The following is a 23695-nucleotide window of genomic DNA, read 5'->3' on the forward strand; positions in this document are numbered from 1 at the left end:
TTTGGTCCTTTCATAGAAATATGACAAAATCTGCTGGGTCAAAAATATACATACAGCAATGCCAATATTAACTTAAATGACCCTTGACCATTTTCACATCAACTAAGCACTTTTTGGTAGCCACCCACAAGCTTCTGGCAAATTTCTGATTGTATCTCTGACAACTCTTGTTAATAGAGTTGGTGTTGTTCAACTAAATTTGTTGGCTTTCTGACACGGACGTATTACTTCAGCACAGTCCACAAGTTCTTGATACAGCTTAAGTCAGAACTTTGGGGAGGCAAGTCTCACCTGATTTAGTCTACCACTTTTGATGTGTGCTTGGGGTCGTTGTTTTGCTGAAACATCTGACTGTTTCAAAGATGCAACCTCCCGGCTGGTTATTTTAGGTATTTACTTTGTGTAAATCATCAGTTCCACTGGCAACAAAACAGCCCCAGAGCATAATACTGCCACCACCATGTGTAACAGTAGGTGTGGTGCTATTGGGGTTTAAAGTCTCTCCTTTTCTCCTCCAGACACATTTGTGGTTATTGTGGCCAAATAGCAAATTGTTTGCTACATCTGACCACAGAACTTTCCCCATGAAGGTCTTTGTCCATGTGATCAGCAGCAAACTTGAGTCTAGTCTAAAGGTGCCACTTCTTGAGGAAGCGTTTCCTTCTTGCAAGGCAGCCTCTTAGTCCATGGTGATGTAAAACACACCTGACTCTTGTGTTCCAGCAGCTTCAAATTTATTGCAGACGTCCTATTTGGTGATTCTTGGTTGTCTCTTGACCATCCTGACTAAATATCTCCCCCTGTTCATTTCCTGATTGTGGCACTGACACCACTGTACCATGCACTTTATTCTTACAATTGTTTCACAAATAATTTTTGGGATTTCTAACTGCTCCAAGTGACTTTCCTGACTTGTTCTAGTCATTGATTTGCTTTCTTTAGATCTGTGCTGAGTTCCTCAGACTTTCCCATTGTAGCGCTTGTGACAGAGTCAAATGAAGGTACTAAATGGGCTTTATTTAAATGTAGCTCAAAGAAGTCAGCAGTTGTCAACTGTAATCACTCACAGGATATTAAGAGGAATTTACACAGCTTTCTACATGACCAAAATAATTCAAGTTGCTGTATGTATATTTTTGAACGAGCATTTTGTCATTTTTCCAGATGATCCAAAACGAAAGACCCATATATGAAAAAACAAAATGCACAATTGTTCTTTGTGACAAAGACGCTTGGGTTTCAAAGATTACATCATAGAAAATTAAGGAGTCATTGGAAACTCAACACTGCCATGATATACATGGTCTTATCAGTGTATGCAAACTTGTGTTCACAACTATAAATGAACATGCTTTCTTGCTTATTATGGAACCAAATTGGGATGTAATTCCTTATAAAATACAGTATGTCTAGTGTACAAGCAGCATAGACAGTTACCACTTATTTACAAATTGTGTGCTGTCATGGCAAAACTTTGTGTCGACATTCTGCAACACAGATCTAGATCTGAACCGTGGCTTTCATGTGCACTCAGGTGAACAACAAACTCTAAACTACTCGTAAGATTCAGTGTAAATGTATTTGCTTATGTGTGAGCAAGACAACAGACAATGAATCTGAGGTTTTTTTCGCCTTTGGACCCATGTATGCTGGAATAAATTATCACTTTCCCATGACCCTGAAAAGGAACAAGTGAAAGAAAACTGAAATGAAGATGGAAAAGTATGATGTCTTGTCATGTTTATTTTTGTGTAAGGCAGTGTTCTACTGGAGACAAAACAGTAACAGATTTTCAAGAGGAATCCGCTAGTGTAACATGGATGTAACTCTGAAACAATTTTTTAAAAAAATTCTAAATAAAAAAATGAGAACTCAAACCAAAACAATATTGATAACCATTCTGAATACACGTTACAGTGTACAAATATAAATACAAATTCTTTGACATTTGTTCAATATTATGCTATAAAAAACTACATCATCTGACCGTTCAACCTATGAAGAAACATTATATTCACAAGATAATGATACAAGGTGAAAATACCAAGTTTATCTTTTGATGTATCATTTCAAATCCAAACAAAATCAAACTACTTGTTCATTCTGCAAGCTTACAGTAATGCAACTACAGAGTGCATGATCTCAGTAAGAATTTTGCACTTCACAGGTGGTGGTTGGAAAATGAGACAAAAAAGAAAGAAAGAAAAAAAACTAAGACAGAAAAGGCCAGATTGGTTTGTAAGGAGATGCCAGAAGAAAACACAGCAAGTCTGAGACTCCTCTATACTCCCAGTGTTTTTCTTCAATTTGGTTTCCTTGACCATTTAATAGATATTTCACTGCTTCGAAGCAGTTTCCTCAAGTCTTATGTAAAACGTTTTCACACACAGGGTATCTGCACGTGAAATGTGTTTTACAGATAAAGGAGCTTTGCCTTGCAAAGCTATCGACAGTATGCAAATGAAAGAGCAGCTGAAATGAAAATGCAAGAGCTATCAGTCCATCTGTACATTTTCTATACCTGCTTATCTGGTTCTGGGTTAGTGGGGAGAACTAGCAGTTAGATATGTGGGGATTAAGCCATAAATTGTAACAGCTAAATGCATTTCAAATATACCCCATAAAGATGTCAAGAAGCATGTTTTACATTGTAGATTCTACATGAATTGAGATATTACCCTCGCAAATACTACCCTGCTGTTGTTTTCTAAACCCAGTCTAGCCTGAACTTAGGTATAACAATACAACTGTTACATTGAGCACCATGACAGGCGAACATAAACCTGACTGGAGCAAAGAGAGGCTGTTCAAAAGCTGTAAACACAAACACAAGCCGGTATTTAAAGCATGAGCATTCATGTGTTTAGAGGCAATTGGCAAAGTAAGCAGGACTGGGTCAGCCTTGTTTGGCTGTACAATGGAAACCAGGCTGATGAATACTAACTAAACAAAGTGTGGCATTACTGATGAGACCTGGATATTGAGGCTACACATGGGTAGAAACATTCTAGTAAAATTCAGATAGCTTAATGAGATGAATGTGTGAGCATTTCCACTGCAAATGAAGCAATTACTCTGCTAAATACTTTTGATGGACTAACATCTATGTGACCTGTGTAAAGCAAGCCGTTGTTCTGTGCGAATGCAGAATATCTGGTTTCCGAGCATTGTACGTGACACGATATGATGTCACAGACTCCACTTTTCTGAATAATTTCAAATGCAGTTCCACTCTCTATCACAGTGTATGATATTTCAAAGGAATCGGTTGTGCAAGTGAAAATTAAGCAACAATTACTCCTTTGGGTGAACATAAAAGCACTCATTGGCACACAGACGTGATCGTCTTAACAGTACGACAGAGCCTTTCAATTAAAAGTTGCCTCAGGGAGATTGTTACAGGCCACGGGGCAAACCACATCTCTGGGCGGTCTTGTTTCACTAAGGATGGTCATTTCCTCTGTAGCCACCCCTGTGTTCAGAGGACTCCCTGTATGGGATGTACCTTCCCTGCTAGGCACAGGCCTGCCTTTTCCACACTGATTATAGGATTGCAAATTAGTGGCAGCCTTACAAAAACCATCAGTGTCAGCATCATCGGATACCTCCTCCATCATTTCAGAATAAACAAAGGTGCTATGAGGTAAACATGAATCTGACTGTGCGGGAAGGTGACACTGTCTATTGTACAGCTCTGCATTCTGTGAAATTAAATCACAAGACACTCTGTCAGACACATTAGAGCAAAGACGCTGTGATTTACCAGTAGGAAAATCACTGCTCGATGAGCTACAAAATATTTTGTGTTTTACTTGGGTTTGACGGAGACTCTGTACGTTTTCAGTGATTTCCCCATCTGTCAGAGGAAGGCTTAAAGCCATTTCTGACCTTGAATGCCATGATAAGGCCATAATGCTGTTACTGTCTCTAAGCTCTGATGCAGACGGGACTACATTCTTTTGATAATATGGTGAAGAATCTCTCTCTGAGTCCTTTTCAGTTTGAGGGCAAGAAACGATAGCAGCTCTGTTCTCCCGGTATGTGTCAGGCATCTTCAACTCGAGGCTTTCTGTGTCCAGAGACCTACTTCTCCTGTCTAGAGACAATGGATTAGGCATGGACTGACTGACTCTTGTAAGGCCTAGGTGCCGTGGGAGACTAGCAACTGCCCATGTGTTACTGATCAGGTTCTGTTCATACAGATCTAACATTTGATAATCACATTCCGCAAATGCATCTTTTTGTAGATAGCTTTCTTCAAATTCCTGATAAGGTGACGAAATGTCCTCCTCCAGCTCCATGTGAATCTGCTCATCATATTCACCCTCATTATGCATATCCACTACATCAAATGTGACTATAGCGGGTAAGGCCTCCATGTTTGGAGTGAAGGCAGAGTTCGTCTCCAAATCATCCACACTGCTGTGCAAGTTACTCAGCATCTGAGTGTGTTTTGTGTAGTCAACGAGTGCTTGTGAGAAACACACAGTTTGCCCATCATCTAAGTCACTGTTACAGTCTTGTGACTGAGAACTGATATTTTTGTATGGTAAAGCCACAGGCTTGTTTTCCTCAAGATGTTCCTCTTTGGGTTCACAGAATGTTTCAAAGTCTGGATCAGATGTGCTTCCAAATGATAAGCTGCTGTGCCTTTTCTCACACTCAGCATTCATGGGTTTTGTTCTTTTTTCAGTGGAAGCAAGCACAGCTCCCTTTTCATCATATATATCTGGTTCTACATTGTTCATGCTGACTGCTGCTTGGGGTTTTAAATTCAAATTACAGTTTATATTCACACCAATTTCCTGCTGACCCACCACATTTTGTGTCAACTCTGAGGATTTACTGCATGTGCTTGGCCTCTCTACGAAGTCATGAATTTCATACAACTCAGCACTTATTTGTAATCGATTCATTTCCGGAACAAATGCAGAATCACTCACGTCAACTGGCTCACTTAAATAGTCACACTGCTTTGAACTGGGAAGTTTTGCTTTGTTTTCATAATGTGGACTGATGAGACTCTCATCAGGTGCAAAAAGTTCATAGAGAGCATCACCGCTGTAACTGTCCCTGGGTAATCTGCCTGTCCTTAATCTGTCTGTTTTCTCTTGCCCTTCCTCTGGCCCCGGGGTTGTGGAATCATAGTAGCCCTCATCACTGTTTGGAACTGATTCTTGGTGCTCACTTTGAGGAGTTAAGACATCAGCAATTGAAGAAGTGTCCATGCCACCAGCCTGCTGTGCACTGCTGCTATTCATTAAGTCCATATTGTGAGAACTTGTCAGCTCTGCAGTCATGTCTGTGTGGTCTTGATTGCAAGTGCAGCAGATTTCCTCTGAAGCGTTATTTTCCCAGAAATCCTGAAGACAAGTTTCATCTAGATCTTCAGGTGAGGCCATTTCTTCACCACCACCCTGATAAGTAAGATAACAGGAGGCCCTCTTTCCTCCATTTCTGCTCCTTTCTCCAGAAACTGTGCTCTCTGTGATGCTGTCATCTTCTTGATCAGCGATAATGTCCCCACAGCCAGTGAGGGAGTCAAAGCTCTTTAATGATGCAACGTCTCCAAAAATCAAGTTCAGCTGATCTGATGAACCCGCAGGTGTTTCAGACTTCAATACAGGATCAGACATCATGTGAAGTTTCAAACAAGGCTCGCTGTGTCCTCTAGAAGGCTCCTGGTATTCACTGGAAACTACAGCCATCAAATTCATTTCCTCCAGTTGATCATCACACAACTGATCATCAAGCTCAGATTTTGGACTTTCTTTCTCCACACTCTTCTCTAATGCATCCACATCACTACATTCAGGACCAATGGAAATATCACATATAACATCTGCAAAGTCAGGCACGTCAGGTTCAGATCCCAGGCACTCTGTGACATACTGCTTGGTGTTGTCCTTGACAACAGGCACCTCTTTCTTGCAATGATGAGAGGACATTGCAATCATTTCAGTCTTATCCAGTCCAACATTTCTATGGTTTCTGTGATGCTTAAAACTGTGAAAAAGACTCCTCAAACCCTTTCTTTGCCGACCAAGAGTCAGTGATTTCTGGTCAGCAGTGGGGTGACTACATTCATTGTGACAGCAACTGTGGAGCTCTCCAGCAGCGTCCCTCTGGCCGTGGTACTCAAAGTCTCCAGCGGAGGCGTACCCGCTTCTCAGATTGTCGTCATGACTAACTTTACTTAACCCATCATGTGTTCTGCTTTTGCTGATTCCTTTCTTAGAGGACCACTTGCTCTGATTTTTACTCCTCCCTCCAAAAAAGCTTGGCAGAATACAGATACCTTTACGAACTCCAAAAAACGTCAGAGCAGTCCTCCTGAATTTTCCAGATTTTTGAGATTTCACTGTCACATTCATTGTATCGGGCCTGAAGCTCCTCTGCGGCGTCATCAGAGCCACGTCGGGAAAGCTGTTCAGCTGCTGAAGGTGAATCCTTGGTGTCACTTGAGAGCTCGTCTACCCTGCGAGAAGCCATGGCTACCACATTTACAAAAGCAAGATTCTAACAGAAGGCATAATAGATGAAGTTTAACAATCAGTCGATGGGATGACTGCAATGAGCTTCTCCTCCCTCTGATGATCCCTGTATTGAGAAAGTTGAGACCACAATCAGTTAAAATTTAACATGGGATACACCAATATGTGGCAAGCACAATGCAAACTTGTAACATTTATATCTGTGGTCCAAAATGCTTATAAGTATCTTTATGTGACTTGCAAAGATTTCACTTGTGAACGGTGAACATCAGGCCTGACTTGACTGATTAAAATTTGGATATTACAGCAGTATTGTTTTGTCTTATTTGCTGTCTTATGTCACTGTTTCTTTTAGTATTACTAATAACGGTTTTGTCTTGGAATCTATTACATGTACAATTGTCTTGGAGTATTCCCTGGTCCAAGTTTGTCTTTATGCATTTCTGGAGTTCATTTTCCGATGCAGACTGTGAAATCACACAGCATATGCAGCTCCATTCAACGTAAAAAATAGATACATTATCTAGTTACAGACTTGGCTATAGCACGGTGGTTATTTCTGATGTCTGCCAACCACAGTGGGCAGATATAACACAGGATTTCTGGGGAATTTGGAGCGTCACACTGTGTTCGGGCTCTGCAGATGGAAACATTTACAAATCAATGCATCTCCAAAGTCTGGAGGTGACTATTTCAACTACAACTCTTAAAATGATGAATTATAAAGGTGTGATTGACACTCCTTTTGTTTTCCTGGCACATGCACAGTCTGTGTAGTCAAATGTTTTGGGATGCTTGCACAGAGTGATCTTGTTGACCCATACATGATTTTATGTTTGTGCTTTTACTCTTGTATGTGCATTGTCCTATTTTAGTGCTTTTACATGAATGTGTTACTTTTCTGCATTAAAACTGTGAGAACCGAGAAAAGCAATATCAATATGTGTCTAATTTGTTATGCTATTTTGACAAGAAATCTAGTTAACGGGTATAAAAGACCAAAAAATAAAGTGCTGTATAGCATCTGCAAAACCAGTAAATTCCCTTACATCATTGATTAAAAGCTTATAGCAGCTATATATATAGGAAACTAAGAAACATGGTACATAGATTAGTCTACTTTTTTTGTTTGTTTTGTATCCTACACTCATACTGAAACTAACATATTTGCTTCAAATGGGTGTCCAGTGTTTGTGTCTTAAGTGTATTATTTTCAAACTATGTCATATGTAACATTAATATTTTAGTGAGGATAAAAAAGTCAACTAATAAATGCAGTCTTATTGTATTTATATTCAAACTTTCATGCAAGCAAGTGAAAGACAGAAAAAAGTAAAAGTATCCAGTGCATTTATGTTACTTATGCAATTACTAACACAGGGGAGTAAATATTAAAGTTAACATAACACCCCAGGTATTTTAAAGGCAAAGCCCAACTGACAAAGGAGCTGGCTAAAGGTAACCATGGTGCTGCAGCTGCACATTTGCTCTGAGGTGGGTTAAAAATCTATTACTATTTTACTGTAAAAGCAAAGACGACAGACAGCAGCTTCGTGTAAAATCATTTCTACGAACAAACTTACACAAAGAGCGTAGTTTCCGTGTAAAACGAGATAAATGCAACTTTATCACAGCTTTACCACGGAACTGAGTAATGAGGTAAACAAACTTACCAAGTAGAAGGTAAATTCCTGCCTCACGGAGCTGGTGTCGGTTTCTCCAACAGCAGACCGAGTTATCTCTCAGAGCATGTTTTCTGGTAAAAGCTAACTTGGCTTTAACTTTAGCGTAACAGCAAGTGGCTTGTGGTCGACTCGGGCCCCGGAGCAGCTTCACCCAGGTACGGTTTCATTTGTCTCCAGCTCCCGTTAGCTAGCTGCGGTGCTGCTAACAACACAGTCAGCAGTGTGTCCTGCAGTTCGTGGCTCTAATGTGTCTGACAGCTGCTAGCGGCGGCTTCGTTAAAACCACCCGGCTGCAAAAATGCACGGGAAAAACACGCAGAGCAGCCGACCCGGAGTTACATTATTGTGTCTAGTTCAGCCACGCATGCCGAATTCGCTTCAGATGTTAACAAAAAAGGCAGCATTTAAATGCGGGATGATGACTTCCTCTCCCGACTTAGGTGATTTTCCCAAATCTCCTTTCTGCTCTCCTCGGCGCATGTTAGTGACGCAACATGTGTAGAAAGCGTAGCGTAAAACAGAAAATACACATAATTGATTACAAAATAATGTATGTATTTTTAATATAAATCCAACAAAGCAGTGAACGAACATTTTCTTAATGTAAATGTAACCATTAGCCGTTATCCATTAAATTAATCACCAACTATCTTGAGAATTAATCAAAATCAAATAAAATAATAATAATAAAAATATTATTTTAGTATTGTATCATTTAAATACAATATTTTATGTTTCATTTCTTTCTTTATGACAGTAAACTGAATCTGTCTAAGTTGTGGACAAAACAATAAATTTGAGGATGGCCTCTTGGGCTTTGGGAAACACTTTAAAAAAAATTATTTAATTTTATTTATTTATTTATTTATTTTTTACCATTTTCAGCCCAAACAGCTAATACATTAATCAGACCATTTTCTAGTGCTGACACAGCATTTTGCAGAATGATTTCACTGCACCTAGTTATCATTCTCCTGCAGGAGAAATAAAAGCTCATGCTTGTTTGTATTCCTATGAACCAATCACAGTCGTCGTTGGTGGTGCTGATGGTGACCAATCAAAATAACAAATCGGGAAATCGTTTTGGTAGAAAATTTGCTAATTTACAGAAGAAAAAAAAGACAAAAAATACTTTAAAAAAATAGCATGACTGCATTATTGCATGATCCAAGATCCAAATTCGCCCTAAAATCAGTGTGGTAGGTTATAGCCTGAAGGCTGTTTTTACACTTTTATGTGGAAAAGGGAATTTAGAAAATGTTAACCAGCATCTGGTGATTCACACTCCTAATTCATAAATTGAGAAAATAATTATCAGATTCATAAAAAATTAAAATAGTAATTACTTGGATCCCTATTACACACAAGAGTCCCTTGATGATCTTCCTGGCTGCAGTTGAAACATTGCTGATTGGTGGAGAAATTATAGAAAACGCCTACAAAAGATGAAGATTGGTCAACATGGGTACTGATACTATGAGAAATGAAAGATAATAATGAGAGAGAAATATTTTAAAAAGACATTTTATCATAAAAAAACTTCTTCACGGTCATATTTTTATACATACATTTACAACAAAGTCTTTTTTGCAGTGAAGCAACATGAAGCCATTTTCAACATTTGGTAAATCCTTATGCTACAATAATCACTGTGAACAGTGCATGATCAGGCAGTATTTACAGTTCCCCTCTACAGAGAGTTACCTTAGTTTAACAGTGCAGTTTTGTGTTTCCTCTTCTGAAGGAGCATTGAACTTTAAATACTCTTGTATATTTACTTCAATACTGTTTTTCAAAGTAAAACCTAATTGCTGGTTTTACTATTGGTCCTTTTGTAGTCAAGTGAATATTCCTGATTTTTTTTTCATTGTGAATATTCTGGTCATGTTTTTGACTGCCGGACATCTGTCCACTCCATTTTGGTGTTTTGAAGTGCCTGAGTCTTCTTCTCATCCACCTGCACATAATCCACTCTGTGCTCATCAGACAGGAACGGCTTCTGCTGGACATACAGAGGAGGAGACAGTGATGCCATGTGGCAACGTTTTAAGAAGGGTCTCCAAAATTAACATGGTTCTGCTTTACCTCTACACACAATCAGTCATGTTTAATTCATCCTACTATTCATTCTCTTGACGAATTTGGGCATCATAAATTGGATCATGCACAAAAACATTTCATCTTAATCTTGCATCAGCTGAAACAATTCAAAAAGTAAACCAGTTCTTTTATGCCATTTGTCTAATCAAAGCATACCTTCTGCACAGGCGAGGGGGATGCAGAGTTGAAATCCAGTGATAAATAGTCTAGGTTTGATCTTCTCACCCAAGGCTGAACTGCTCCATCAAAGGTAAGAGAGAACTGTTGCCTTGATTCCTGTCAGACAAACAAACCGATGAGGACCTTGCATAAACATAACTGTTCACCACTTAAAAGATCTGAAATACTTAGATACACACATATAAGCTAAAAATTCAGTTTCACTGGTTTCTCATTTACATTAAATACTCAAGTACATAGAGGAGATGTGGCTTGTTTTCATTTTCAAATTGCATTAGAAACGCCTAAGAAGCTATTTGTGTCTAGAGACACGTGTGATTAATATGCTTTGCTCAAAGCTTTTTTCCTCAGAAAATGGTGTAAATTGGACAGTTTCCAAAGCAAAACAACCTAATCTCATTGTTACAAATGTGCAAATACAGATAACTGAGAATAACATTTTAGAAATGTGTAGTCACTTTCCACACCCACATTCTGTGAGATTTGAGCACATTTTTCCACTGACAAATCACCCTAGAATTATAAGAGTGTCAGATTTTGTTCTTTTTTTAAACGTTCTTTAAGGGCTCAGTAAAGCAAAAACACAGCAGAATGAAGTCATGTTTTGTTCAGATGTGGTTAATATTACCATTGACAATAATTCAGCTATTTCTGCATACACGATGGGTATTAAATGTATGATGTATGCATATACAAATCTGTCCAAACACTGCAATATAATCAGAATACGCGATGGCACACAGATTTACATCAAATTTCATGTTTTTTAACCAGTTATAAGTGGAGGATTCATATGCTGATACAAGCTACATGACAATGGAGGTAAGCTGATTTAATGAGCTACACAATGAGTATACATTACCATCAGAGGTACTTTTAAGGACCAACTATTGTCAATAATGTCTAGGTCCTTGCTAAAGCTGGAGAAAAAATAAATTCTGCTTCTTTTTATGCCACTAAACCCAGATGATCGGAACATCTTTTTAGTGCATTGAATGAAATACAGGGCAAAGGTCCTCTTTAATGTCTAAAGAAGACAAAGATACTATAGCTTTAAAGAAAACTGCAAGATTGAGTTACAGTCTGTAAAAATATGTTTTCCAGTTTTACCATTGTGGAGGAGGTTGTGCCTTCATCTCTTGATTTGTCCCCATTTTCAAGTCTTCTTTCAAGAGGTATACAGTTCTTTGAAAAGCTGCAATTACACAATAAATAAAAATGTGAGGAATTTGAGTTAGATTGCTAAAGAAAAAAAACTGAAAAAATCAACAGAAAAATATTTGGCAGTCAGGATTAGGTTTACCTTATCATCATCTTTAATTAGCTCTCATAACAAAACACATGACAGGAAATTGCTCTTACTCCCACTTCTAGGCAACATCTTAATCTGAGTTATTGACATTTTTTCATGACTATGGAGGGTAAATTTGCAGTGTTTGTATACACGGCCATACAGTGCAAGCCTACATGTTTACATTTTCAATTTCGGACTTAGAAGAAAATAAAGAATATGCTCTCTGTAGTGTGAATTTTGTTCAAATTTACATGGTCAAAAACTGAGAGTGTTAAATTACCACGGTCATGTCATCTGCCACATTTATGTACTCTACATGAAGGTTTATAAAAGAGACTTTATTTCTTCTTACCACGATTCGGTCATTGCCCTGCTCAAAGGGAGATGAGTGGGACATTCTGTGATTGTAGAAAGGCCTCTCAAGTCAAGAGGTGGGGGTCGAGCTGTGGACGAGAAAAGGACGAGGGTTATTGGATCGGTTAGAACTTTGTAATGTGGCACGGAAAGGCCTGGCCAGAGGTAGCAAAGTTCAAAAATATCTGTATTTGACATTTGCGTGAATTCTGTATTGACATTTCCCATGAATTAGCATGTGACAGTGTGGGAGAAAAAGGACATGGATCCAAATCACAACCAGTTTCAATCATGTTCTTTAACACGTTTCAAGTTCACAGACCCTGAAACCATCCTCTAACCTCCAGCCAAAGATGAAATTACAGCTCACTTTATTTATTTTTTTTACAAAATGCCAAACATTTAAATCATTAATCAGCTGGGCCTGGGAGAGCTCTTACGTCTCCTCAAATGAGGCTTAAGGTGCCGGTGAATCGGAGGCGGTGCAAGATCTCCAGGTGGACACATGAGCTGGCTGAGCGATGGAGAGGACTCCACGCTGCAGTTTGGGTTGAGGAAGCTGAATGCCATGGGGCTCATGGGGATGTAACCATCACATTCGACAGTAGCAAGGGCAGGAGACGGGGACGCCATGGGGACATATGACTCGTCCTGGTAGCTTTGAACTTGTGTGATATTTAAACAAGGCTGCAGAAAGACAAAGCATCATGAGATCAGGAAAAGTGCACTACATTGTCATAGTAGTTCAGGTGGAACAATTGTAAACGCTGCCATGAGTAGAATATAATTACTTTTATCTCTTATTTTTATTTATATAGAAATGGTATCAGAGTTTGAGGAATAGTTCAACATTTTGAGAAATGATTTGCTTTCTTGCCAAGTTAGATGTAAATGCTGACACCACTCTTATGTCTGTATAATAAAGACAAACCTACGGGAAGCAGCTAGTTAGCTTAGCTTAGCGCAAAATGTCTAAACAAAGTGTTAAATGCTGCTGATGAGCCTCTTACCAAATTAACACTTTGCCTCCTGTTCCTCATCAGTCTGCAATCAGCATCTCCTAAAAAAAGAGATGATATTATTTAATCAGCAACTTTATTTTATTAATCCATATGCAGCCCTTATTGCACAATGTAAAAGAAAAAAAAAATCCATAAAAATGGTTAAAATCTGCTAGCAAAATAGGTTGTAAAGCGACAGATTACTGTAAAATCACCCTAGCATTACATAATTGTAATAAACATTGTAAAAATTGTGAAAATAATGACAATATCAGTAGAAGAATAATATTTTGTAGCTGATTTAAATACAGAAAAACAATCTCATTTTATGGTTACACGCTGTACATGAATGATTAGTAAAAATATAGATTTTTTTAAGGTGGATGTTATAGTTTTAGCTGTTTTTTGTTTGTTTTCTTTATTTGCAGTCAACATTTAAGTTAATACTTCATTCTTTATTATAACTATAATTTCACAAAACAGCAAAAATCTGTAAAATAACATGTAAAAAAGATATTTACCACTTTTTAAACAGATTTTTCTTTGAAATAATGGCAAATATCTTCAAAATCATGATATTTAAAGATGATAGAGTTATAGATAGATGATTTAAATACAGTAAAAATTGTCAATGTAAATTTTAAAAAAGACTAATTAGCATTTGTTAAAGTACAGATTTTGACATTATTTATAGTTTTGGCCTATATACTTTTTCCTGTGATTGTAATAGATATTATCTGTAATTTAACAAACCAGAAAAAAAATGTGCAATTAAACTATTAAACTGTTGAAAAATGGTATTTATTTACAGTGTAATAGCACCAGGTTTATGTTTAATGTTGGTGGGAGCAGCTTCCTCAGCTTCTGGTCTGTTCTTTACTTACACACTGAGGATTTACCTATTCTGATATGGTCCAGGCTCGACAAAGAGGTCCTCCGGGGAAATAATGCGCCGTTGCTTGAGAAATGCGGCACACTTATCGCCCTCGGCCTGTGAGCTCCTTCATCACTTAGCTGCTCTGACAGGTGATTAGGCTTGGGTGGCAGCGGAGGAGGTGTCTCAAATGATGCGGAAGAATAGGGTTTGTCAAACTGGAAGACACTTGTGGCGCAGTGATGCAGTGGAGAGGAAGAGGATGATGGTAGAGCTATAGAGATGCATGGAGCGCTGAAGGGAGGGTTAGTCAACCTCCCGCTGGGGAAAAGACACGGACTGGGACTGGCATGAGAGATGGAGGATGAAGAGCAGTCAGTGCAAATGTCCTTGACAGCATCGTCTGATGACTTCTGCTCCAGAGAGATGTCAGAGTTTGAAAAGCTGTCATGTCTAAGGATATAGGAAAAATGAAAACACATACGTCAAATATGAACTACTGCTATCACTTCAACTTGTGTCAGAGGTTTTGCAGATTGTACATACCTACTAGTGCTCACACTCCCCGTCTCACACTGCGAGAGAAAGAGGTAGTCCAGCGGATGGCTGGAATCTGGTTGACTTGCTACAGATGCTCGGTCAGGACTGTCAGGTGACAGCTGGAGGGAGGTGGGAGTGTGAGGGAAGCCTTCTTCTGAGCTCTCTGTTGAAAAAGAGGCAAAGACAAACAGAGAGAATGTAGTTCTGAAATGTCACAACCACTAAGGAGTGAAGAGAAACTGCAGTCCCACTGACAACATGATGGCTTCACTCAGCCTGTATTTGCTCCATATAAACAGAGTAGGTGAATTTGAAAAGAGGAAAGGTGTTTTTTTGCAGGTTTATTGAAAGTAGACACATGCGAGCCCTGTTCCCTCTTTTGTTGATATATTCTTTCTCTCTTTCAGTCAGTTTGGCCCTCGCTCAGAAATTTGTTTCATTCCATTTCAGTCAAGGCCACGGAGTCAAGGCCGTCCCTGCTGAACCGTGTGGTAAAAAACGAAAATCCAAAAGTCTTTGCAAGTTCCCATGAAACATTTGCTACCCTTAATAGATGTTTATGTTCTCTTGTGGGTGCAGAACAACCTTTTATATTCCTTTGCAAAAGTTATGAGGTGTTGCCTCGCAGAGCTCTTGAGATCTAGACAGGATACACTGCTGCTGTCCTACATTCTCAGAAAAAGCCTAAATTAAAAGCAACACGTCTGCAAAACTACAGCAGTAATCTGTGTGTGGAATATCATTTTTCCACTAAAATGCGCTACTTATGTGTGTGTTTTTCTGACTGCATATGTGATTTACAGTAACATGGAGAGCAGGGTATCAGCATTTTTGTGCCGTTGCTCTATCTCCTTCATGCAGATAACAGTGTTGTAACAGACCAGTCTTAAAGCCCCCCAACAAAACATCCCTATTCTGCTTTCATTTCATAGAGTCAAGCAGCCTGACAGTGCACAGTCGAGTGATGGTGTAAACTCAGAAATTAAAAGTAATAAAAGTAAGACTTGACGAGTTACAAAAACTCACACTGACTCCCAAAGCAGGGAAGTAATACAAAAATGTTTATTTAAATGTGATGTAAACTCCGTGGCTTCCTGTTGATCTGCTGTTATCTCCTCTGATATCAAAGCAGCATTAAGCCACATGACAAGTAGCATGTAGCACTACAACGTTTTTACATGCTGGAAACGCCCTTTTTACACAGAAAACACTTGAATTCCTGATGAAACGTGAGATTACATTTTGTCCTGCAGTCATTTAACTAATCACACTGCTTGACTAAAGCATTCATCTGAATTTATTTCTGTTGTGTGAATAAAAAGTAATGAAAATATTAGTAGATTTTCACACAGACTGAATGTAAAAGATGGACGCAGCCTCTGAGTCTGAAAAGTGAAGTCAATGCAAGAAAGACTACAAACCTGCAGTCTTTCTAAAAGCCAGCAGGGGGGGTCTTCTCTAGTTGCAAAAAGACAAATGATTGTACAAAAGTGTGTAAGAAAATGACCCAACTTCTTGTTTGATTTGTTAACTCAGTAAAAATGTTCCTAATCAGTTTACGCTCTCAGTTGCTAGTCTCAAGACTCCTTCAATACGTCATGATGTTCATTTTGTAAATTATTGTACCATTAGAGTAAAATTGACAACACAGCAGAGTGGGTGCTGGGGGTGCTGGTGTCGCTACCATATCAGCATATGTGTCATCAAGTTCTTAGTCATATTCAGTTTTCATTTGTGATGTCTGTCTTTTTAAAAACGAAACGGTGACGGCCAAATTCTAAACACAAGACACCAAAGGGTGACATCAGGGTGACTATGTTTATCTTTTACATACAGTCTATTATTTCTAATGTTCAAATGTGTCAACTCATATGAAATTCGTAAATCATAGTGATTTTCTATCCTTTGCATTGTATGCATAAAATCATATGGGTTAATAAAAAATTTGCATCACCATGTGTGGTAAAAGTTCAGTCAGGTGGTTTGCTACAGTCATCAGCAAATTGTGTTGTGACGTTGCAAAGTATGAACTCAGCCCTTACTGCATATATCAAGGCATTGGATTTGGGAAGCCCAAACATCATCGTCTGTGGCTGACTCTCCGTCTGATGTACAGTCATCGGTTGCAGTTTCGAAGGAAGTTGTTCCTTTGCATCATCCGCACCAAAAGCTGCCACCATGATGTCTTACACACAGACTGTACAGTTTGTGTATTCCCAGTTTAACACTGGTACAGTGATGCAGATGATGCACTGTTTTTTGTGGATTTTTTCAAATAAAAATGTTAATGTCAAATACATTTTGCTTTTCAGATTTTCTTTACAGATCTTTCTGTTGTTTGATACTGGTGAGTATCCAAAGGGGCTGACATGGATGAAAACTTTAAAAAACTACAGTATTTACTTGTTGTTGTTGTTGCTACTGCTGATTCTGTGGAAAGTGAACCAAGTACGATCGGAATCAAATGGTTTTAACCACAGTTTGAGAATGTGTCATTGTGTGTGGCTCTCAGAGCCCAGTTACAGAGAAAGTTATCAGCCTATCTAGGCAACCTGAAAGGACCACAGCTTTGTGGTAAGGACACTGTGTTCAGTTGTTTATTTTAGATGTTTTCTGCCATTCCAGTGTTTTTGAAGGCCACTACACCTTCAAGCACTGATCATTCAGATGGATGATTGCAATTTATTTCTTCAAATCTAGTTTTTGTCCCTCAGGTGATTTGAAATCCACACTATAACATTTAACTTAAAATAATGCAAATACTGTTTACTTTATGTCTTCAAATTTAGTCAGTCATTTCTACTAATGTAAGTGGAAGTGGAAATTCTCACTTATAGGTGGAGCATGTGATTCTAGTCCAATATCACTTTATGTCAAGCTGAGCAAATATCTCCTCATGGTTCTCTAGTTGGTGTTTTTACTCAGAGTTGGCTCAGTAAATGGCAAAGTATCTTGGACCAATCCATGCTCACTTGTTGATCAAACCAGCAGCAGGGAGCATTCCTGCTTATGTACAGGCAGGCCATGGCCACAGAACAGTCCTATAACTCCCTACATATTTCCTAGAGGACTATCCATCCATCCATCCATCCATCCATCCATCCATCCATCCATCCATCCATCGCTTACTCCTCATTAGGGTCGCGGGGGGCTGGAGTCTATCCCAGCTGACTTGGGGTGAAGGCAGAGGACACCCTGGACAGGTCGCCAGTCTGTCACAGGGACAAACAATCACACTCACATTCACACCTACGAAAAATTTAGAGTTACCAATTAGCCTCAGTATGTTTTTGGACTGTGGGAGGAAGCTGGAGAACCCAGAGAAAACCCATGCATGCACAGGAAGAACACGCAAACTCCATGCAGAAAGGTCCTGGGAAGACCAGCATGCAAACCGGGGATCTTCTAGCTGCAAGGCGATAGTGTTACCCACCACGCCACTGTACAGCCCTCCCAGAAGACTAGAAGAACAAAATTTTGAAAACATTGTTTCGTTATTTTTTGCAGTGGAAAATGTAGAAAGGATAGCTGGTTTTAGCACCGCAGGGTTCTGTTTCTTTCCCCAGACAGACTGTAAGACTTCCAACCTCCACCGGGCTCCTCCAGTTGCTGCTGGTGCTCAGGCTCCACTGGGGAAAGGATGGTGTTTGCAGCCTCTGTGGTTCTACGGTTCTCTAACAACTAACTCTCACTGTTTTTAACTCCACTGTGTTTTAGATGCTATGTTTTTGTGCTTGCATGTTGTTCATTTGATGATGCTTCATTATGTTTGTTGTGCTTCAGCTAAGTGAAAGAGGCCACAATTGTAATTCTACGCCGATCAGGCTGGAATGCAGTTGTTACTGTTGTTTATATGATAATGCATATCCATGAAATTGGGTGTGTTTGTCTTGCTGTTGAGTTCAAATATCAAAAACTTAGCAGGGCTTAACCCACCTTTAAAGCTACACTTTGGACATGATTAAAGCAGGATATAACTGCAAACTTGAGGAGTTTAATACTGAATAATCAGTTTTGTTGCCTGTAAACTGCAGCCTTATGGTGCAAACCTGACAAGCCTGTGAAGTTTTTACCGAAAACCATCAAGCCCCAAACAAACAGTTGGTTCTGACCTCAAAAAGTTTGCTTTTCAGGGCGCCACTTCCTTTGTGGGGATAAGTGACACTGACTTCCTCGGGACTGCTGAGGTGAATCTGTTCGAGCACTTTCGGGTGTATTTCAGAACTGAAAATCTTACCACAGTCACATGTCAAACTGAAAACAATTTCTGTATTTACCATGGTCCTCCAGGCTCCCAAACTGGCAAATCTGACTGATGCTACTGATCCAGCTGTTCATCTCCTCCTCAGTTTTGGCGACCAGGTAAAAAATGCGGGATGAGGTCTTCACCACAAAGAGGTGCTTCCCGTGGAAGTCTCGCTTTATCCGAAGCTGCCCGTTCAGCATTTCGACCTCACACTCTTTCAGGTCAATAGTGCGTATTGGCTTTTTGGAGTTCTTGCTTTGGTAGTATTCCAGCACATCAGGATTACCGCTCATGCGACCTCTTCGAAGCACAAACCAGCGTTTTCTCCAGGCCTGCAGGCGAAAGGAACAGAGTTTTTCATGGTGTCAGTTTAAACATCTACTAAATTATTATTCATTTGAAGCACAGTGCTTCATAGCTCTAGCTGCAACATCTCCCTGTCCCCCACCTCCACCGTTTCATTAGTCATCACCAGTCATGAGAATTTGATCACAGCTCCAGCGCACGGCAGCTAGCTTCGCAACTTTAAACTCAATTTTTTGCTTTTGTTATGGTCAGTAAGCGGAACCTCAACTCACATTTCCCAGAAGTACAAAGAAGAGGAAGTTCACTGTATTTAGCAGAAAATGTCTAACAGAATGAAAGAGGTATTTATACAGTACTTCACTGGTTTATACTGAAAACTTACTGAAAACTTAGTACTGAAATTGTCCGGAAAGGTATTTTTAGCTGCAAAGATCTGCTTGCAATAAGTAACAACTGAGAGCTCACTGCAGACAGAGTGCTATCCTGGTCATAAAGGTGTCAATTTTCAATAGTAAAAATAGTAATTACGTAAGGAAAAAAAAACTAAACAAGAATAACAAAGCTGCATGTTAAGGTGGTATCATTTCACACTTGGTTTTGTGGCTTTGTGTGCTTGTTGGGGTGGAGCTTCTCCTATTTTTTTTTGACATTAGCACTTTTTCTGCATGTGGGTAATGTGCTTCTGCACAAGTCAGTTGGTAATTTATGTGTACATACCAGGAAATGGTTAGACACACCACACTTGCTGCCAATAACCCTGCCAAGTTTAAGAGGAAACCGTAACTAGACAGATGGCAATTTGATCCTATAGATGGTCTGAATATGAAAAGTATTTTCACTCTAATAAATGAGCTGTAGTGTCCACCTAGGTGAATATAATAGAAGCAAGTGCAGACACTAATCGATGTTTGTTATATTTTGATGTTAGAAAAAAATATAAAGCAAATAAATATGGAGCTATAATGTCACTTTTTTCATTAAAGTGGACTTCCAAGCTTTTCTGTATATCCCTTTCTATATACATTTTCCAGACTGTGGATATCAATGTTTAATTAAAAAATCACAAAGATTATTTTACATTCATCTGAAGCTCAACAGGCCTGCTTACTACATTTTTCCAAGCCTTTCAACCACATCTCATGATCTTCCTCACCATATTAAGTTTGCTTATCTGCCATTGTGTGACCTAAGAATGAAACTCTTGTCATACTTGGTGACAGCTGTGCAAACTCACGAATAAATAGACCTTGAGCTGAGATTGTTTTGGGGGGATAAATATTTTCAAGATAAAAAGCTAAAAACCACGTGTGAGCTGAGGTTTATATTTGCACCACTTTAAACACAACAGACCTTTTTCACAACAGATATTTTAACTTAGATAGAATAGACAAAGCTCCAAAAGTACAGGTGTTAATAATATTAACAGGTCTCTTCTATTCTACTCAAGAAGTTTAATGGAATTCAACCATTATTAGTTGTTAGTAAATGACAGGATAAAATGCTATGCTCAACTATCTGAAGATTTCCCATCAGCAATGCTTGCAGGAGATATTAGATGTCTACATATATCTGTTTGTAAGATCTCAAAGTTTTCTTTTGTATTTTAAAAACAATAAAATATCTTGCCTTCAAACTATCAGTGATACAAATTGTAAAAAAATGGAAAAAGATTGTGTCTATGTCCTTATAGGCAAGTCTCATCATTTAGCAGTCATCTTGGTAACACCCCAGTAGTAGTAGTATGGGGCGAACATGATCAGGCCCCTATCTACATTAATGTGCAGAGAGCCATTACTGCAATTTAAAATATTCACCAGGAAAAAAAACTGTGTGTCTATAATCACCCCCACCAATAAAAAAAAAACAGCCAACAAGTTTGGTGACTTAGCCCCAAGGTAAGGTTTAAAAAGTGTTTTGCTCCGCAGATTATACTTCAACTAATCTGACTTCCCAAATGTAGATGTTGGGTACAAACCTGCCTTTTAGTAAATGCACTTCACCCTGCTTTCTCCTCCCTTTCCATTATTTGTGTGTTACTATTTTCCAAATCCCCTTCACTACAGGAAATAACCTAATAGCCTCTGAGCAGCAGTCTACACACTGAAAATTTCAACTTTCGCTAAAGATTTGTAATCAATAAGGCCATTTTAATGACAGCGCTTGGCTCCCTGTGTGCAAATGTTTCATCAAAACAATTCCAACATCTCTGTTTTACAGGGGCACCATTGCTACATCCTGGGCTTAGCACTACCTGCCAATACAATTGTGATTGGTTTAGAGAAATACAAAAAACTGAGGTGAAGTCAGACTATTTTACAGCACTGTGGAGATCTGGTCTGACTATACATCTGCTACACATGGCTTCATGACACCACAATTGGATCAATGTTTCCCAGTTTAGCTGTAACAAAGCAGACGATTGTTTTTCTGGGGGGCAGTACGTGTGTCATACAACCGCTATGTTCGGCATCCTCTGGCGGAATTCTTCTATACATTTATATCTAGGATTCTTTAGGTGGCTAGTTTCTTCTTTGCAGGGTCTCTGGTAATGTTTCTGTTAGCTTTAATGCAACAATTAACATCAGTACACACAATGCAAGCACATGTGAGTATAAATGCCTGCTAAATCACACACTGTACCGTTAAATGTATCTTTACGAGGGCGAATAGTGGAAAGTGTTTCTGTTTCTGAGCAACACAACAACCACGTTCTTGCACCACCATTTATCTTAATACTGTTTAGACATTATATACAAAGGTAATTCTGACCAGGATAATTAAGATTTCCATTCCACCACCTGATATTTGAATAAAGCAAATACCTGCCTGCACAACTCCCTGAAAAAAACACTCACAGCATCAACTGGATTTGCATAGCATGCTAAAATAAGTTTCTATTTCCCGCCCCGAACCCCGAACCCCGTCAACACATGCCTCCACCCACCCTTTCCTTGCACTGCTGTTGACAAATGTCCCTCCACCTCTTTCGTTCGTACAGAGGAAGTACAAACAGCCATCATACAGCTGGCTATTTCTGCTTGTCGCTCAAGTGTCTGACTGCTGCTGACATTACTTCCCATGTTTCACAATACTCATCACACAAACACATACACAGAGCGAGTGGCCTGCCCAGTGTTATCACATGACCCCAACAACCACAAAACAGTGAAGGCTGGATGCTGTTCATGTAAGCAATTATGTATAGAAACATGTCCATTTCTGTCTGAAGTCCATCTGCAGTTAGTGAGATGTATTCTTATGAGAATAACACATAGCTGGCTTAAGTGTGAAATGCCTCCACAAGCCAACACACAAAAGTAAGCTGTTATAATAGAAATGAGGAAGATCATATGAGGGAGACTGAATTACAGTTTAACAAAAGCACACATTCAAGTCAGCATGCCTCTCAATCCTCATTCCACATCATAACACACACACAGGCTCAGCAGCACAACCTGGCATTCCTCCTCCTGGCAGAGGACATATAAAAGACAAGTGTCCGATGTGTACTCCTACTCACAAATCTCTTTAGTTTTTTCTCCGGAGGGGATTTAATGAGCCAGCCCGTGCAGACCACATCCCCAGCACTCATCTTGACTGCAGAGCGTGTCGTCCTCACGGCCGCCGCTGCTGCTGCTGCTGCTGCTGCTGCTGCTGCTGCCGCCGCTGCTGCTGTGAAACTGAGAGCAGTGTGAAGCATATCCTGTGTTCTGGTATTCAGCTCAGCCAGTCCAAAAGGAGGAAGTAAAGAAATTGATCACAGCAACAGAGAAAGAGAGAGAGAGAGAAAGAGAGAATTATGTGTTAATAGACAGAGCTCTTGGCCAAAGAGGAAAGACACAACACATAATGAGATTTGAGGAATGAGACTGACAACACACAATGTGTAGAAGTGTCACATGCTGTTGGGAGATCTGTGATAAAAAACTGAGGTCCGCAGAAATCACCCTCCTGCTCTACTTGATGCTTAAGATAAACTAAAACATGTCTACAAACAGATAAGCTTTCAAAAAAAAGTCCTGGTAAAGATTTAATATTTACAGGGCCAGCACAGCTTTTTTTTTTTTTTTTTTTTTTTTTGTTTTGTTTTTTGGCCCTCACTGCAAGTTAATAACATTTAATAAATTCTTTACCGAACAGGTTTCGAAAGTAAAATATCTTTGTTATATTAGAGCCCCACTCCACATTTGGGAAACTTGGGGTAAGAAGGGTTGCACAGGCAAACTTACATGTTTAGGCTGCAAAAATATAACAAATAACAGAAAATAACAGTAAGTTTCCATAACAAATATTCATTTTGTAGCCTCAGTTTTACATGAGATTGTGTGTTTTAGATAATGATAACCTGTGTGTATGTACGTATGTAAGTATGTATGTATGTATGTGTGTGTGTGTGTGTGTGTGTGTGTGTGTGTGTGTACATATACATGACAATATACATATGACAAAAACTAATTAGACATTTTTGTTGTGAAAATGTAATTATACAGAATATCTAAGTAATTGCATCTAATTTTAGAAATATATTAACAGTATTAAGCTTGGATGTAAATAAACAGAAATTAGCTATCTGTGCATAAAATTGAAATTTTATAATTAAACATGGTGCTAGATTTTCTAT

The 23695-nt window shown here is 39.0% G+C and overlaps 2 protein-coding genes across 3 annotated transcripts; both read right to left on the minus strand.

Moving 5' to 3' along the window:
• Positions 1–1725: 1725 nt before the first annotated feature.
• amer1 (APC membrane recruitment protein 1) lies at positions 1726–8654 on the minus strand. The gene is given in 3 exon segments (XM_023293867.3): positions 1726–6380; positions 6382–6600; positions 8168–8654. Coding segments are annotated over 2 exon segments (3123 nt in total). The 5' UTR covers positions 6493–6600; positions 8168–8654; the 3' UTR covers positions 1726–3368.
• A 311-nt stretch (positions 8655–8965) lies between these two features.
• gab3 (GRB2 associated binding protein 3) lies at positions 8966–22752 on the minus strand. Of its 2 annotated transcripts, none has more exons than XM_023294059.3 (10): positions 22595–22752; positions 18800–19100; positions 14529–14685; positions 14008–14435; positions 13118–13167; positions 12548–12794; positions 12106–12196; positions 11570–11654; positions 10436–10555; positions 8966–10181 (listed from the first exon to the last, which is right to left on the minus strand). In XM_023294059.3, the coding sequence occupies exons 1-10, from the start codon at positions 22664–22666 to the stop codon at positions 10062–10064; spliced, it is 1671 nt and encodes a 556-aa protein (XP_023149827.3). In that variant the 5' UTR covers positions 22667–22752; the 3' UTR covers positions 8966–10061. The 2 variants fall into 2 exon arrangements, with proteins under 2 accessions (XP_023149827.3, XP_023149835.3); XM_023294067.3 differs by having other exon boundaries at positions 8969–10178.
• Positions 22753–23695: the final 943 nt, after the last annotated feature.

This window comes from Amphiprion ocellaris, chromosome 14, assembly GCF_022539595.1.
Source record: "Amphiprion ocellaris isolate individual 3 ecotype Okinawa chromosome 14, ASM2253959v1, whole genome shotgun sequence".
NCBI lineage: Eukaryota > Metazoa > Chordata > Actinopteri > Pomacentridae > Amphiprion > Amphiprion ocellaris.